We start from the raw sequence: 13,759 nt of genomic DNA on the forward strand, positions 1-13,759 counted from the left end.
GCCTCTCCCGCCCGCACTCCAGTGTACAGAGATCTCCCGCTCCGGAGCCGGCCACAGAATGAGGCCAGGGCGGGGGCCACCACCAACGCCAGGCGCAGCCCCAATGCCGCCCCAGCCAGCGGAGACCCGCACAGGCACCAAGGCGAATCCCCGGCACCAAGCGCCCAGGTCCCGTCGCGGCTGTCAACGCCGGGGGGAGGGGCAGCGCGCCATCGACCACAGGCCCGAACCGCCGGTCGATGTCAATTCCTCCGGGCTCCGACGGTGAAATTGCTCCCAGCGCTGCCTGTCACCTTCCGCCGCAGCCAACACTGCAGTAGCTGCTGGATACCGTTATATCTGGGGGCAATGTAGACCATACAAGTTAGCCTCCGGCTGAGCGCTCTCAGGCCACCGCCATCTTGCGCACCGCGTCACAGCGCCCCCCAGAAGTGTTGTGTTTATAACAAACGGTTTAAAAATAAATGTACTTACATTTTTTACCTGAAACCTTGAGTCAGTGTTTGCTTGAGTCACAGTAATTGTGGTCCCTTTGTGTAATCTCTTCTACTGCTCATAAACTCTTGAGATAAGTCTGCCTGCTCCGCTACTGCTACCACTCTGACATAGTAGTACAGGCTTGTACCAAAGGTTAAACTTGTATTGCAACCTGTAGTCTTAATTGTGTGTAGTAGTCCCTAAGGGCACTGCACAGGATTCTGCCCAACATTCCCTCATCTTACCAAAGAGGAGGAGAGGTTACATAGGTTGGCCCAAAGAGGGCCCTTAGTTTTTATGTGGCAAGGACCGCTGAATTCGGGTGAAGTGACCAGGTTTTTGTGGCTTTCTCCCTGTCCAGAAAGGGGTTGGCTGGGTCTAAACGGACCATCTCCAGGTGGATAACCCTCCTCACTGCAGAGTGTTACCAGAAGGCGGTAAGGAACTGTCACTGGGCATAAGAGTCCATTCCACCAGGGGCATGGTGGCATCTTCTACCATGCAAAGGGGCATCCCTGTAAGAGACATCGGTGGTCAGGGACGTGGCCGTCATTGCTCATGTTTACCAAGCGTTACTGTCTGGACGCAGCATATGGTTCATGCGTCCCTTTTGGAAGGCCTCCACACTCTTTACTGCTTTGAGACTCTATCTGATGAGGAATCTGTGGGAGAAAGCAATCCATTGAATGATAAATGACTTACTGGTATGATATGATATGGCATTTATAACGCGCCTATACACAAGTGTTTCAAATGTTCTTTCTATGGCTTCTTCTCTTGTTTCCTCATCACCCTTCTAGCCGACCCTTCTATGAAAGTGTGTGCAGTTCTGCTACGACTAGCCTATTCTTAGAAGATGAGGCAATGAACAGTTGTCTCGTAGGCTTTTCTGAGGCCTTTACTACCAAAGCTTCTTTCTGGGTCTGTTCCTCACAAAAAAAAAATTCTTACTGCATTCAAATGTGACTTGTGGCTGTTCTCAGCTGAATCTCTGGATTCTTCCTTCGCAGCAGCTGAGCTCAGGGGGAAAAGGTGGGGAAATGAGGTACGGGCGTAGTGATGTAGTCTATTGTGAGGGGTCAGAAATGTGAGCCAGACAACTTGGTAAAGGTTTTTCACAAGATTCCTTTTTATTAACTCAAAAGGGTTTGACAATCACTTCACCATCCCTAACCTAAAGACGATTTCCCTCACACTTATGCATATATCAAACTGATAAAGGGAATATAGGGCAATTCAAATATAACAGAAATAACAGTTATGTTCCATATAAACTTCATAACTGTGTATCCTTGTAACCTGGGTTGTATCCCCTTCCCCAGATTCAAAGCAGGATTTTCAATTACAAGTTCAAATAAGAAAGTTCCGTTTTGTAACCAAGTTCTGCTGATAAAGTTCTGCTTGCTTCAAAGAGTCTTTCACTGGCTCTTTAACAATTCAACCAAACGATAAGTCTTGATCACTTCAGGCATAAACTTCTTCTCCTTAAGAAACAAATTATTTTCACAATTCGTCTGCATCAACAACAATGTTTTGTCAGGAGGATTCCTCAACACTGTATGTAGCACTCTAGTGGACTTGCCACTTCTTCACAACCTTTAACCACAATGTAGTACTTCAATGATTTCTTCCTGGTCCACAAACCTGCCGGCACTACCACTAGACAGTTCTGTGTTCTGCTATACTCGCCTTCCAGAACGGAAAGCTACTACAAGTACTCTGTGGTAAGGTTTACTTCAAACCTTTAAGAAAAGTCTTTTAACTTTCAACAACATCGAAAATCACAACTTCATTTTGGAAAACATGACACACAATGGTGCTGTTTGATCCACTGTTGTATTTGCCACAGGCAATGCAGATTATTCTCTTCTCCTCCTAAATACTTTTTATTGGGAGGGCTTCTTGCCTGGCATTCTTGTTTTCCCACATTTGCATCCGACATATGCTGACAATGGGCCTCATTACGGGTCTGGCGGTAACCCTGCTGTTGCTACCGGCGGGTTGCCGCCGGACCAGTAATTTACTGGCACCTGATTTCCCGGTGCCACCGGGCTATTAAAAGTCCAGCGGCCAGGAAGTCAGGTGCCAGTACATTTGTTAATCCCCATTCCCATGCAGACAAAGGAGCACCGGCACCGTTAACAACGGTGCTGGTGCTCCTGTGACAAGTCTTCCTACTGTGGCCGCTGCGCCCGGCACCCTTGTTTCCAGACCGGCAAACATGTCATGAGGCCCAATGTCTCTTTATTCCACTTACTCTTCTTTGGCTTAGATCATGCTTGTTGAAGTATTTTTCAACTATTGCCTCTTCCTCACTCTAGCAATAAGGATTATAATAAGCTTGTTTCAGTATTGCCCTCTCTTGGCTTTGGCAACATTGTTGGTCTTTATAACAACAAATATATCCTTCCTTTGTATATCCTTCCTTTCTTGCGTGTTCAAAAAGTTCTTATTAGGCTAGTTTAACTTCTTTATCTTAGTTCAGTATTCAAAATCATTATTAGCGGCCAACGGCTGAGTGTGGAGGGTACCAGGGTTACCCAACAGCGGTGAACTTGGAGAACTCACTGGTTGTTGCATATGTGTTCGCTCGCTCCACTGCCACAGTTCCCTCTGCTTTCACTGCCACCTCTGCAAACAAACTGCTCTGATTCGCTTCCTGCGGCCCATGCTGGTCAGGAAAGGAGCGTTCCTTGCTCCTGCAACACTGCGGTACTTGCAAGCCACTGGAGCACAGCTTACAATAAGGAGAAGCTTTTCACAATAACACTTCCTGCTGGGCAGCCTCTGCATTCAAGGCCATTAAGGTTGGAGACCCTTTCGGGAATGTTATCCGCTCTGGATATAGCGGCGGCTTGGTCGGCTCTTATCCCTTCTGCTTCCACTGCGCCATGGAGTCTCTGCAATTATTCCACCTCCTATTTCTAATGGCATGCACCTGAGGGGGCCTTAAATATTCAAAAGTCCCGCTCAGGTTGGGGTAATTAGAATAACTAACTGCATACTGCAATCTAGTGCATCTGAATCCCTCTTCCTCGTCCCAGTAATTTGGGCATTGTGAGACTTAAAGTCCCCAATGTTCTGGTTACCTTTTTCTTCATAACTGCATGCTTCAACTTAATTGAATGTATTCTGATTATTGAAGAGATCTCTAGGGAAGGTTTTTAAAGGGGTTGTAAGGGGTGGTTCATATTTAAGGTAGAGTTTTATTAATTCAAAGTCAAGATGGTAAGATTGTGGTTCCCACATATGACTTCCTTTTTGATTACAAGTTTTCCCTCACATTGATGGCGTTGGTTCTGCTAAGGTACGCTTTACTTGACAACAAGCCATTGAAAATTCTGGCACCATATAAATCTCCCTTTCTAAGGAAGCCAAATACTGCGTCTCCTTTTTGGGACCTTCCCCTCCCAGATGATCTACCCGGCTAATAACACCCCAGGGTCAGGATCAGGAAGCAGCTGCCTTTCCTGGCCACCTGGCAGGAGACTTTAGGCAGGGATTCTGTGGGATTATGTAAGATTCATCACAATATATACGGCGGTCGATGTCTCGTCTAGACTCTACGAGCACCACGTTGACTCAAGATGGATCGGTGACCGAGTCAAAATGTTTTCTGAGCAGCTGACGCTGCAATGGATATGTATCTGATGAGGAATCTGCGGGAGAAGAATTCATAGAAAGAACATTACCGCTAAGTAATTTCTCCTTCTAAATTATAGTGTTAAGTCATTCTAAATATGCTTTCTTTTTTTAAATATGAAATTCAGAAATACTTTTCACTTTAAAATTGTTTTGCATAAATATGTTTTTAATTTTGATAAATATTTAGAATTGCCAGGAAAGAACAAGAGATATCCAGTCTCCAGAATGAGTTAGATTTGTTGAAGAATTTGCTTGAGCAACAGAGGACGAGAAACAATGTAAGTAACATCTAGAGAATGTTTACTTAAAACATTGCACAACTGTGTTAGTTGCTTGAGCAGCATATAAGAAAACATTAACGCACTAAATACTTGCACGTATCTGATTGAACATTCACATTTTGAATGCTTTGAAAATAGGTTGCACATCCCTTTTCTTTATTTATTCCCAAAAGAGTATTCTATTTAGCATTAGTTAATTTTGTTCATATAGTTGTGCTCAAGACACAGATAAACACAGGAAGGCTGTTGTTGTTGCTCAAGTACATATTTTTACATTCTACATAGTGATGACATTACTGAAAAACGATTTGAAAAATACCCCCTCAAAAATAAATTTGGTGAAAGGGGATTTTATTTATGTAAAAGCCAATGTTTCACAATGCACAAGATTTTTAATCTGCTTATGCAGTCCTTCAAGTCAACCTTTGTTGAATGATTAACTTCAGAAATATTTTGTCCAATTGTTTATTTTTCTTATAACGTTCTGTTTTCATTGAATGCCCATCTCCAGCAGTAAAACTACTTTATTTTCAGATTGTAGATTTCTAATGGATTCCTTCCTTCCACAGACTCCTCATCTATGATCTCCTATCCACAGCGCAGCTGTTCTTTGTAAACTTGTTTGCCACCAGGGGGCACAGCGATGCTCAGTGATGTTTCTGACTGGTGCCTCTATGCACTTTTGATGACTACGATGTTTGGGCCAGTATATATTGAGGCACCGTGCCCTGTGACCTCAGTTGCTTTTTGTTGGGCACTCTGTTCACTTCAGGAACACACTCTTTGAATTTTCTTTGACACCATGCCCAATCCAAGGAAGGCTTCGTGTTTCAAACAGGTTTTGCGTAGATTGCAGCCAGCAATCTGTTTTGGATCTGCACAGGATTTGCCTCTACTGCTTGGACGAGGACCACAACACAAAGGACTGTTGGTCATGCCAGTCCATGCAACCGAAGGCCTTCAGGGGAACAGCGGCAAAGATCTTCACCTACATCCACAAGACTAAGGTTGAAGTTGCGCTGTCCCATTCAAGGTCGCGCCTCATGGAATGTTGATCTGAGGAGATCTCGCCCGAGCACAAGCAAAAGGCGAAAGATGAGCAGTACCGCAAGAGGTCTCAGTCCTTGAGAGGATCTTCGCACATGCATTCCTCTTCTTTTTCTAAGAAAAAGAGCCACCACTCCAGGGAATCCCCACAGACAGCATCTCGGGTGCCTTTTCCAACCCAATTCTCCACCCTGGGGGAATGGGAGGATTTTCGTCTCAAGATGCTTGACATCTTTGCCAAGGCGCCCGCCGCTTCTGCACCAATGGCTCCAGCAACGGCATTGATAGGAGCCACTGTTGCCATCAGATTCCACGTTGGGGCTTCAGTCTCTGGGCCAGCTCTGACTTCGTCCTCAGCATCTTCACTGTCGTAGATACTGGGGTTCCTTTGGAATATGACCCTCTCCCTTTGAAACCCTACATGTCAAAGATGTATGAAATCTATGATGAAGAGGGAGAAGATGTGCCCTTTGGTTTGGAATCTTTATTCTCCAGAGAAGACCGAGACATTCCAGAGGAGTTTTACGAGGAAAGCGAAGACATTCAGAGGCTGTCCTCCGATCTTCTGGAGCCCAGTTATCTGGACACCTCCCCTAAACTGGACATCCTTCCAGCCCCCACCCCTGGTAAGCCTCTGGCATCCTTGCCAAGACTGATGGCTAAGGTGGCTGATACTCTAGGGCAATCTGCTTTACCCAGATCAAGGATTCCTTTCTTAAAACATTTTTTATTGTGTTTTAGTTTATTAAGTTAACCCTTTCATAGTTACCGTATATGAAAAAGGAAAATAAATACAAGTAAATACATAGTTACTAAAATAAAAATAATTAAATTAATCATAGTTAAGCAATGTTTATGCAATTTCTTACAGTAAAATACTAATGCATGCTTATTCTATGTGTGTAGCTGATTATGACATAGTACCCAAGTCAGCTTGCAAATAGCCATATGTTCGTTCAAGTGAAAAAGAAGGAAACTTAAGAAAGTTCGTCAATTCTCCTGATTGTATCCACCAAGAAGCCATACAGGGCAAGAATAAGTGATACAATGTCGCCCCACATAAGGTGAGCTAAAAATAAATACTCCATCAAACTATTAAGCTCTTGAGGGACTACAGATTTTAAATGTTTGAGTCTAATTTCCGTTCTTATTTTGCATTCTAAGGTCAAGTGCTTCAGTGTCTCGATGGTAGATAATGATCGCATAGTCTACAATGTAACAACGAACCAGCCTCAAGATTCCAGCATCCCACTCATTCCAATATTGGAAGTTGGTTGAGTCGGAAGCACAGGTACATGGCACACATTTTGTTACAGGGAAAAAAGTAGACAAATTTAGGGAGTATTTCCCTTATCCTGGTAAATTTTGTGTATTCACTGTAGGTTGTGAAGGCATCATGAAGAAGGACAAAGACAACAGACTTAAAGTTCAAACAAAAAGATATTTATTAACTTAAATGTCAGGATGGTTAAAGGACTAACTTGCCCCATGCTAAGGTGGGATTTCCCTACCTAAATAAAACTAAGGAAAGACTTAGTCAAAGAGTTCAACAACACAAAAGAGAGGTGGAGGGAAAGAGCTGCCCACTGCTAACCTACCCTTTAGAAAGGTCAAACACCTTTAATACAACACAAAAGTGTAGGTCAGTATCAATCTCCAATTTATATCGGTAACGTCGTGAAAAAACCAAAGTGCTTTCAGACAGGCCTGCCTCCTTGCATTAAATCACCAGGCAGTACAACAACTTAGTCAAAGAGTTCAACTTAAAAGTCTGTCCAAAACCCGCCCTTGCAGCTACACCTAACCAATGTGTAGGGATGTCAAACTCAACAGAAATAGTGTTCAAATCAAAGTTCTGAGCTGCTTCTCTCTCCCACTCAAGGTAACACAATTCCACACAATCCTCTGGGTTCCCTTTGCCAAGTTCCAAATAGCACAGTTCAAAGAAAAGATGGTCTTTAGGCTTCTTCTCGAGACAACAGGTATAACTCGTTCCGTCTCAGGGCTCCATTCCCCAAGAGTTTAGCTCTGCCAAGTTTACCGTTTTCAGTCTTTCAAACAATGAGGTTATCGCAGTTCAGGGCTCACTGGTCAAGGCTCAGTTGTCATACCACAAGGCTCACCCATCGCAGGTCCCGTAACCAGGATCCCTCTCTGTGTTGGATTTTGGCTTTGCTGGACAATATTCACCCTTCTCTGGCCTCTCCTTGGTAGCCTCCTGGATTTACCAGCGAAAGTCACATACCTCCCGCCAGTATTTGGCCTTGCTGCACTGTATTTATTTACAAAGTTCACTGTTTGGGTTTCTTAAGCCCGCAATATACTTGACTGTAAGATTTGGATTAAATTGTTGTGCAACATGTTTTAAACAAATCTTCACAACGTGCCTTTAATTGGCAAAATTCATTTATATTTCTCTTAAAAGGCTCCCCAACATTTCTTTAGTTCATTTAGCAAACACTCCACTCCTTCTGTGGATTGCGCAATGTTTCTTTTCCCTTTTCAGGTTTATAACGCTTTCTGTGTAAAGCCTTAATTGAATCACAATGGGAAAGTTTGTTCTCAGATATAATGTCTCCTCTTAAGCCTTCTATTCGCTTTAACAATGGCTTGTCAATTTGTATCCATTTGCATCTGCAGTTTGCCGGCACAAAGAATGCGTTTGCTGATACTGCTGCTTTAAGGTATTGCACTTGTGTGCAGAACTGCTTGGTGACTCCTGTGACTCTGAAACTCACTGGCTCTTGAGCTGTTGGATGCACATACATTGTTGCTGAATGATTCCTCTGCTTCCACGATGGTTAATGGTCCTCAGTCTGCCTCTAAGACGTTCCAGCGTGGCTCTCACACCCAGAGTCAACGAGCACCAGTCCTCAGGATTACGGGATCGGTCCACCTCTGCACTGCTTCCCATTGCGCAGACTTTGCATACTGACGGGTTTAGAGGGTTATAATTCTTGGCTCACCTCTTTTGTCTTTGCAGTTTCCTTCTTGATGGTTGGTTTCTCCTTTTTCTTTGAAGTCCGGGTTTCGTGTAGAAAGGGACGAGTCTCCCTTGACGCCACCCTGCTGGATCAGAAGACCAGGCAGGCTAGCACTGGGGGAACCGCCCAGAGCCAGGGAAAAACCTGAGGTATTCTTGAATGTTCTTTCTTGTTGCTGTCAAATCCAGGGAGGAAGAAGTCCAGGAAATAAATCCGTCCAATGGCGGCTAGGAAGGAGCAGAACGGAATATGCAGACTGAAGCAATCCGCGGTAACAGGAAAGGAAGAAGGTAACAGCAACGCGGCCAGGAAGCATAACGAAGGTAAGCAGCAACACAGCCAGGAGAGCAGCGGAGCCAGGAAGCACAAGGAAGGTAAGCAGCAACGTGGCCAGGAGAGCAAAGGATCCAGGAAGCAACAGGATGTAAGCGGCACGGCAAGGGAGCGGTGCAGCCAGGAAGGAACGGAGAGGGGAGCGGAGAGAACAGGAAGCACTCACCACGGCTGAAGGCTAACAACCGAGCGTTGAGACGTGCCGACACATATTTGATCGGCGCTTATATGATGATGCCTTGAGAACATCCCAAAAGCCTAGACCGCTGCCACCAAGCCCCTAATAGCGGCGGCCATGTTTGGAGTAAAGATGGATGCCGCAAGGCGACGCCAGGCTTTCCAGGCGATCCAAAAGGGGCAAAGACGATGAGACATGACACATACAGGGTTAGCAGTTTTAAAGCCAGTCTCAAGACGCTTCGTCTCAGCGTGCTGCGCTCCCCAGAATTCGCCACAGCTACTGCTGATCCTCCTTTCTGCTGCACCTTACACAGGTCTCCCTGTTTTTCACTTAGTGGCTGGGTTGGTCTAATTTTATACACCTGCAGCCTCTTAACAGGCTGCAGGTGTGAATCACTGATCAGCCTTGCCTGACCACAATTAAAGGGACATTGCTGACCTTCATTGCTCTTAGCAGGCATCGTCCTCTTCCCAGTACCAGAGTGGTGAAAGAATGTAGTCTTCAATACTCTTAGTTGTTTCTTCTTCGTCCCAGTACTGTCAAATGTCAATTGGGAAGAAATGAGGGCAACGGGTTTATAACAGCCCATTATTGTGTTGGAAGATTTGGGTTGGTTCTTGATAGGGAAAGGGGATACCATGTCTCACCCATTTTATATTTAACCCCTTTTGTTCTTTTACTGGTACGTCTGGACTGGGCGCATCGCCTATCCTTTTCTTGGCCAATGGGACATAGGTAACAGTAGCCCATAACTGATCTTGGAATAGAAGGTGCTTCTTGAAATGGAATTGTGGAGTACCGCGTCTCGCTTGAGTATGTCTCACTACAATTCCCCAAGGGCCCTCCACCCAGGTGATCCTCTTTGTTCTCCACCCCCATGCCCAGGATTCAGGAACAATGGCATTTCCCATGCCACCTGAGAAGAGGACCCCAGGGGAGTAGAAGTGAGAGTACGCTGAGGTGTCTTCCAGTCTTGTATCGGGACAAGCCCTCAATTGTATCGCACCAATTCATCATAAAACATTTTGTTTGTAAAGGATGGTCTTGAAGTTAATTCCTCTTCCGTAGAATTGATGGTGTCCAGAATGTTCTTGCTGTTAGACCTGAACATGTTAAACGACTGAAGAGACTGCTTGGCTAAAAAATCGCCCAGGTCCTCGTATAAGGAAATTATGTTTGAGGAATTCGACAGTTGCCTCCACTTAGCCTGGACCCGAAGAGAAATTAGGCCCAGCTTGTGTCTGATAATACACTTTTGGACCGATTTCGACAGGCTCAACGTCTCCTTCCAAGCTAGACCTTGGATGGTGTTTAGATATAGGGCCAAGTCGAGGGTGGTCATGTCCAGACAATTAAAAATTCACAGCTCCACTTTAACTGAATAGTATCTGATCAAAGAAGGATGGAGAGTTTTCAAAGATGTGAATTGATCCTTTTCATCTGACAGATCAGAGGCCTAAATTTGTCTCTGAGGATAAGTCTTGCACACTGTCAGTGATCGGGTATTCGGGAGGTTGTATCCTAGATAGCGAATCGAGGACACCCTCTCCAAGTTATGTTCCTCTACCTTCCATTGCATCACTTTGGGTTTTGTTTTATTTGTAAACATAACAGCCTTGGACTTCTCCCCGTTTACCAGGAGATGGTTGTCAATAGAGTAGTTAAAGAATTCATGCAAATTTCTTTGAATGCCTATTGCAGTTGTATCGAAAAAAAGAGGTTGTCGACAAATGTCAAGCAATTTAACTTTACATGACCCAGATTAACTGGGAAAATAACTGCCGCGGACCAATGTTTTTCAAGATCGCTAATAAGGTTGGTATTGGTCTTGACACACAACCTCTTTAATCAGCCTGATCTTGATGGTTGTGTTCTTGTGCAAAGTGGCCATTAGTTGGTCTAATTTTAAAGACACAGAGTAACCAAGCAGCTTGTTCCACAGAAGGATTTTGTGTACTCAGTCAAATGCCCTGCTCATTTCAAGCGAGGCATGTAGATGGTACCAGTGGCCCACTTCTTCACCGATTCCAATGTGTCCCATAACTGTGGCGTTAAGGACTGTGCCCATGCCTACTCTAAAACTGACCTGGAAACGATTTAGCACTCTTTAGCACTCCGAGGAGCGCCAGAGAATGATTTAAATCTTGTAAAAGCAGAGAACTATATTTAGCTGGTTGCATCCAGGACTGCTATTGGCCTATAGTTATCCGGGACGTTGGTATGGGCCTTTATTTATTTATTATTATTTTTTTTAATCATTTTTATTTGCACTGGAAACTCATTCACAACAGAGTATTTAGTAAAACCATTTACAACAGTAGTCCCTCCACCCCCTGACCCTCACCCTCTACTCCCCCCACTCCTAGTTATTGCCTTCAGGGAGAAAACGTTCAATCAGCAGTTAAACCTCTTGGGATGGATGATCAGATCTCCAGTGGCCTTGAGTGTGTTAGATTGGCACCCCTTTTTCAAATCATCACAGCGCACCTCCTCTGGCCCTCTCCTGTTTCACTGTCAGTCTCTTACACCCTCAAACTTGGACAGCAACAGCCCCCATTCCACCCTGAATGACTCCCTGTAATTATTTACAATGGCTGTCAGCCTCGCCATTTCAATCGCATCACACAGTTTAACTGCCCAATCCTGTCTTGTGAGCATTCTCCCCACCTTCCAGTGGTGGGCTACTGCCAATCTCCCGGCCCGTAGCATAGCCTCACATACCCTAGTCAATCGGTACTCCCCCTGGTCCTTTGTCGGTATTCCCAGTAGTATCTGGAGCGGGTCGAGGGATAGCTGGGTCCCCACAAGATCCTTGAACCAGCTAAGGAGCTCCTGCCAGAAGATGTGAATTCTAGGACATTGCCACCACATGTAGGCAAGGGACCCCACCTGGCCGCAACCTCTGAGACACATGGGGGAAGCGCCTACAAACATTCTTGAGATTTTCAGTGGGTCCCTATGACACCCGTGCAGTAAGTTAAAGTTATGTTCGATGGTGGAAGTGAATAGATTGCCATGGAATGTTACCCGAAAGATTCTGGCCCAGTCCTCATCCGTGATTTCACCCACTGCTAGTTCCACTCAGTATCTCTTAAAGGTGTCTCCCCACCTGCGGGGTCGAGACTAGCATATTATATATGTTAGAGAGGGCCCCATTCCGGGTGGTGGTGCTGTCTAGCCATTTCCCAAACTTAGTTATAGGTCTCTGCCAAGCCGGGAGCCGCACTTCTGGTCAGTAAATATTCCCTTCAACCTTTGAAAATCGAGATCTTAACCTGCCCCTTTTGGATTTCCTCATAACCTCTAAAGCAAACCTCCCCAAACAGCTGTCCCATCCTCTCCAATCTCCAATCCGACCACTGCTGGGCGCACTTCATCCCCTGCCTAGTCAGTTGGAACGGGGGGCACCAGAGGGCCAGGTCGAGAGGGATCTATTGGCACCGTTGTTCTTCCACATGTCCCATAAAATGCCTAGTGCGGGGTGCTCCTTCGCTGCCCTCGGCATAGCCTTTTTAAGGGGACCACTGACGGTCCCTCACCTTCAATGGGTGCATTTCCTGGTTCTCAAGTAAGACTAGTAAGTCCAAAGGCTCTCCCTTGAGTGTCCCAGCAGTACTCTCAATTGTGCTGCTTTGTAACATAAGTAGTGGTCCGGAAAGCCAAAACACCCTTGATCTCTCGGGAGCGTCAGGGTAACCCAATTCACTTGCGGTCTCTCATCCTGCCAGATAAATCTAGATGGTGACCCCTTCAGCTCACAGAAGAAACCTTCTGGGAGTCTCACCGGGAGGGGGGTAAACGGATAAAGCAGGCTGGGAAGGACGTTCATTTTCTCTGATACCATCCGCCCATACCATGACAGGGTCAGGGGCCTCCATCTCTGGAGATCCTCCTTAACCGTAAGTAGTAGTAATCAACGTTTGCCTTAGCGAGGCCTGCATGGTCTCTCGTCAGCATTACCCCCAGTCTTCTTACAGCAGGCATTCTGGGTCCACTGGCATGATGGTGTATTTATCCACATTGACTTTCAGCCCTGAGAGGTGCCCGTAGCTTCTTATTTGTTCCAAAAATTCAGGAAGCGAGGTGCTCACCTCGATGAGGTAAGCCACAATGTTGTCTGCGAAAAGGGACAGTTTAAATTCCACCTCCCCGTACCTAATGCCCTTGATCTCCTGGTTGGCCCTGATCGCTATCGCTAGTGGCCCCATCGTGAGGGCATACAACGTTGGCGAAAGGTGGCACCCCTGCCTCGTCCCTTGTGTCAAGCGGAATACCTTAGGCATGGTGCCATTCACCCTCAGCCGTGCCGTCGGCTGAGAGTACATCGCCTCTACCCATTTCAAAAATCCCTGCCCATGGCCCATTTTCTTCAGTTCCACCCTGTCCGACACCTTATTGACGTCCACAGAAACTAGGTACACTCCCCTGGGTTTGGGCCTGGTACAGCAGATTATTGTTATGTTATCAGCGCCCTGACTACCCTTTATAAAACCCACTTGGTCCCCATGAACCAGGGATGGCATAAGTCCCTCTAACCTCACCCCAGGAATTCTAGCTAGGATCTTCACGTCACTATTTCGCAGCAAAATCCGATGGTAGGGGGTACATTTCACTGGGTCCCTGCCCTCTTTATGTATTGTAACGATCACCGCCTCCAGCATGGAGTTCGGCAAGGGTTCCCTCAACAATACCGCTTTAAAGACGCGAGCCATGTGTGGGGCCAGGGTAGATCTAAAACTCTGATAGAATTGTGTCACAAACCCATCACTCCCTGGGGCTGTACCTGACTTCAGCCCTTTTATGGACTGGAC

General features: G+C 45.8%; 1 protein-coding gene across 3 annotated transcripts in view; it reads left to right on the top strand.

Moving 5' to 3' along the window:
- The window catches only part of KTN1 (kinectin 1), a 3,101,875-nt gene that overhangs the window by 2,199,242 nt on the left and 888,874 nt on the right, over positions 1-13,759 (top strand). For all 3 annotated transcript variants that reach the window (XM_069637667.1, XM_069637665.1, XM_069637666.1), the window contains one exon: positions 4,310-4,400. In XM_069637667.1, coding sequence (XP_069493768.1) covers positions 4,310-4,400 — 91 coding nt within the window. The remainder of the gene's footprint in view (positions 1-4,309; positions 4,401-13,759) is intronic.

Source organism: Ambystoma mexicanum, chromosome 14 (genome assembly GCF_040938575.1).
Source record: "Ambystoma mexicanum isolate Mex_15411 chromosome 14, UKY_AmexF1_1, whole genome shotgun sequence".
NCBI lineage: Eukaryota > Metazoa > Chordata > Amphibia > Caudata > Ambystomatidae > Ambystoma > Ambystoma mexicanum.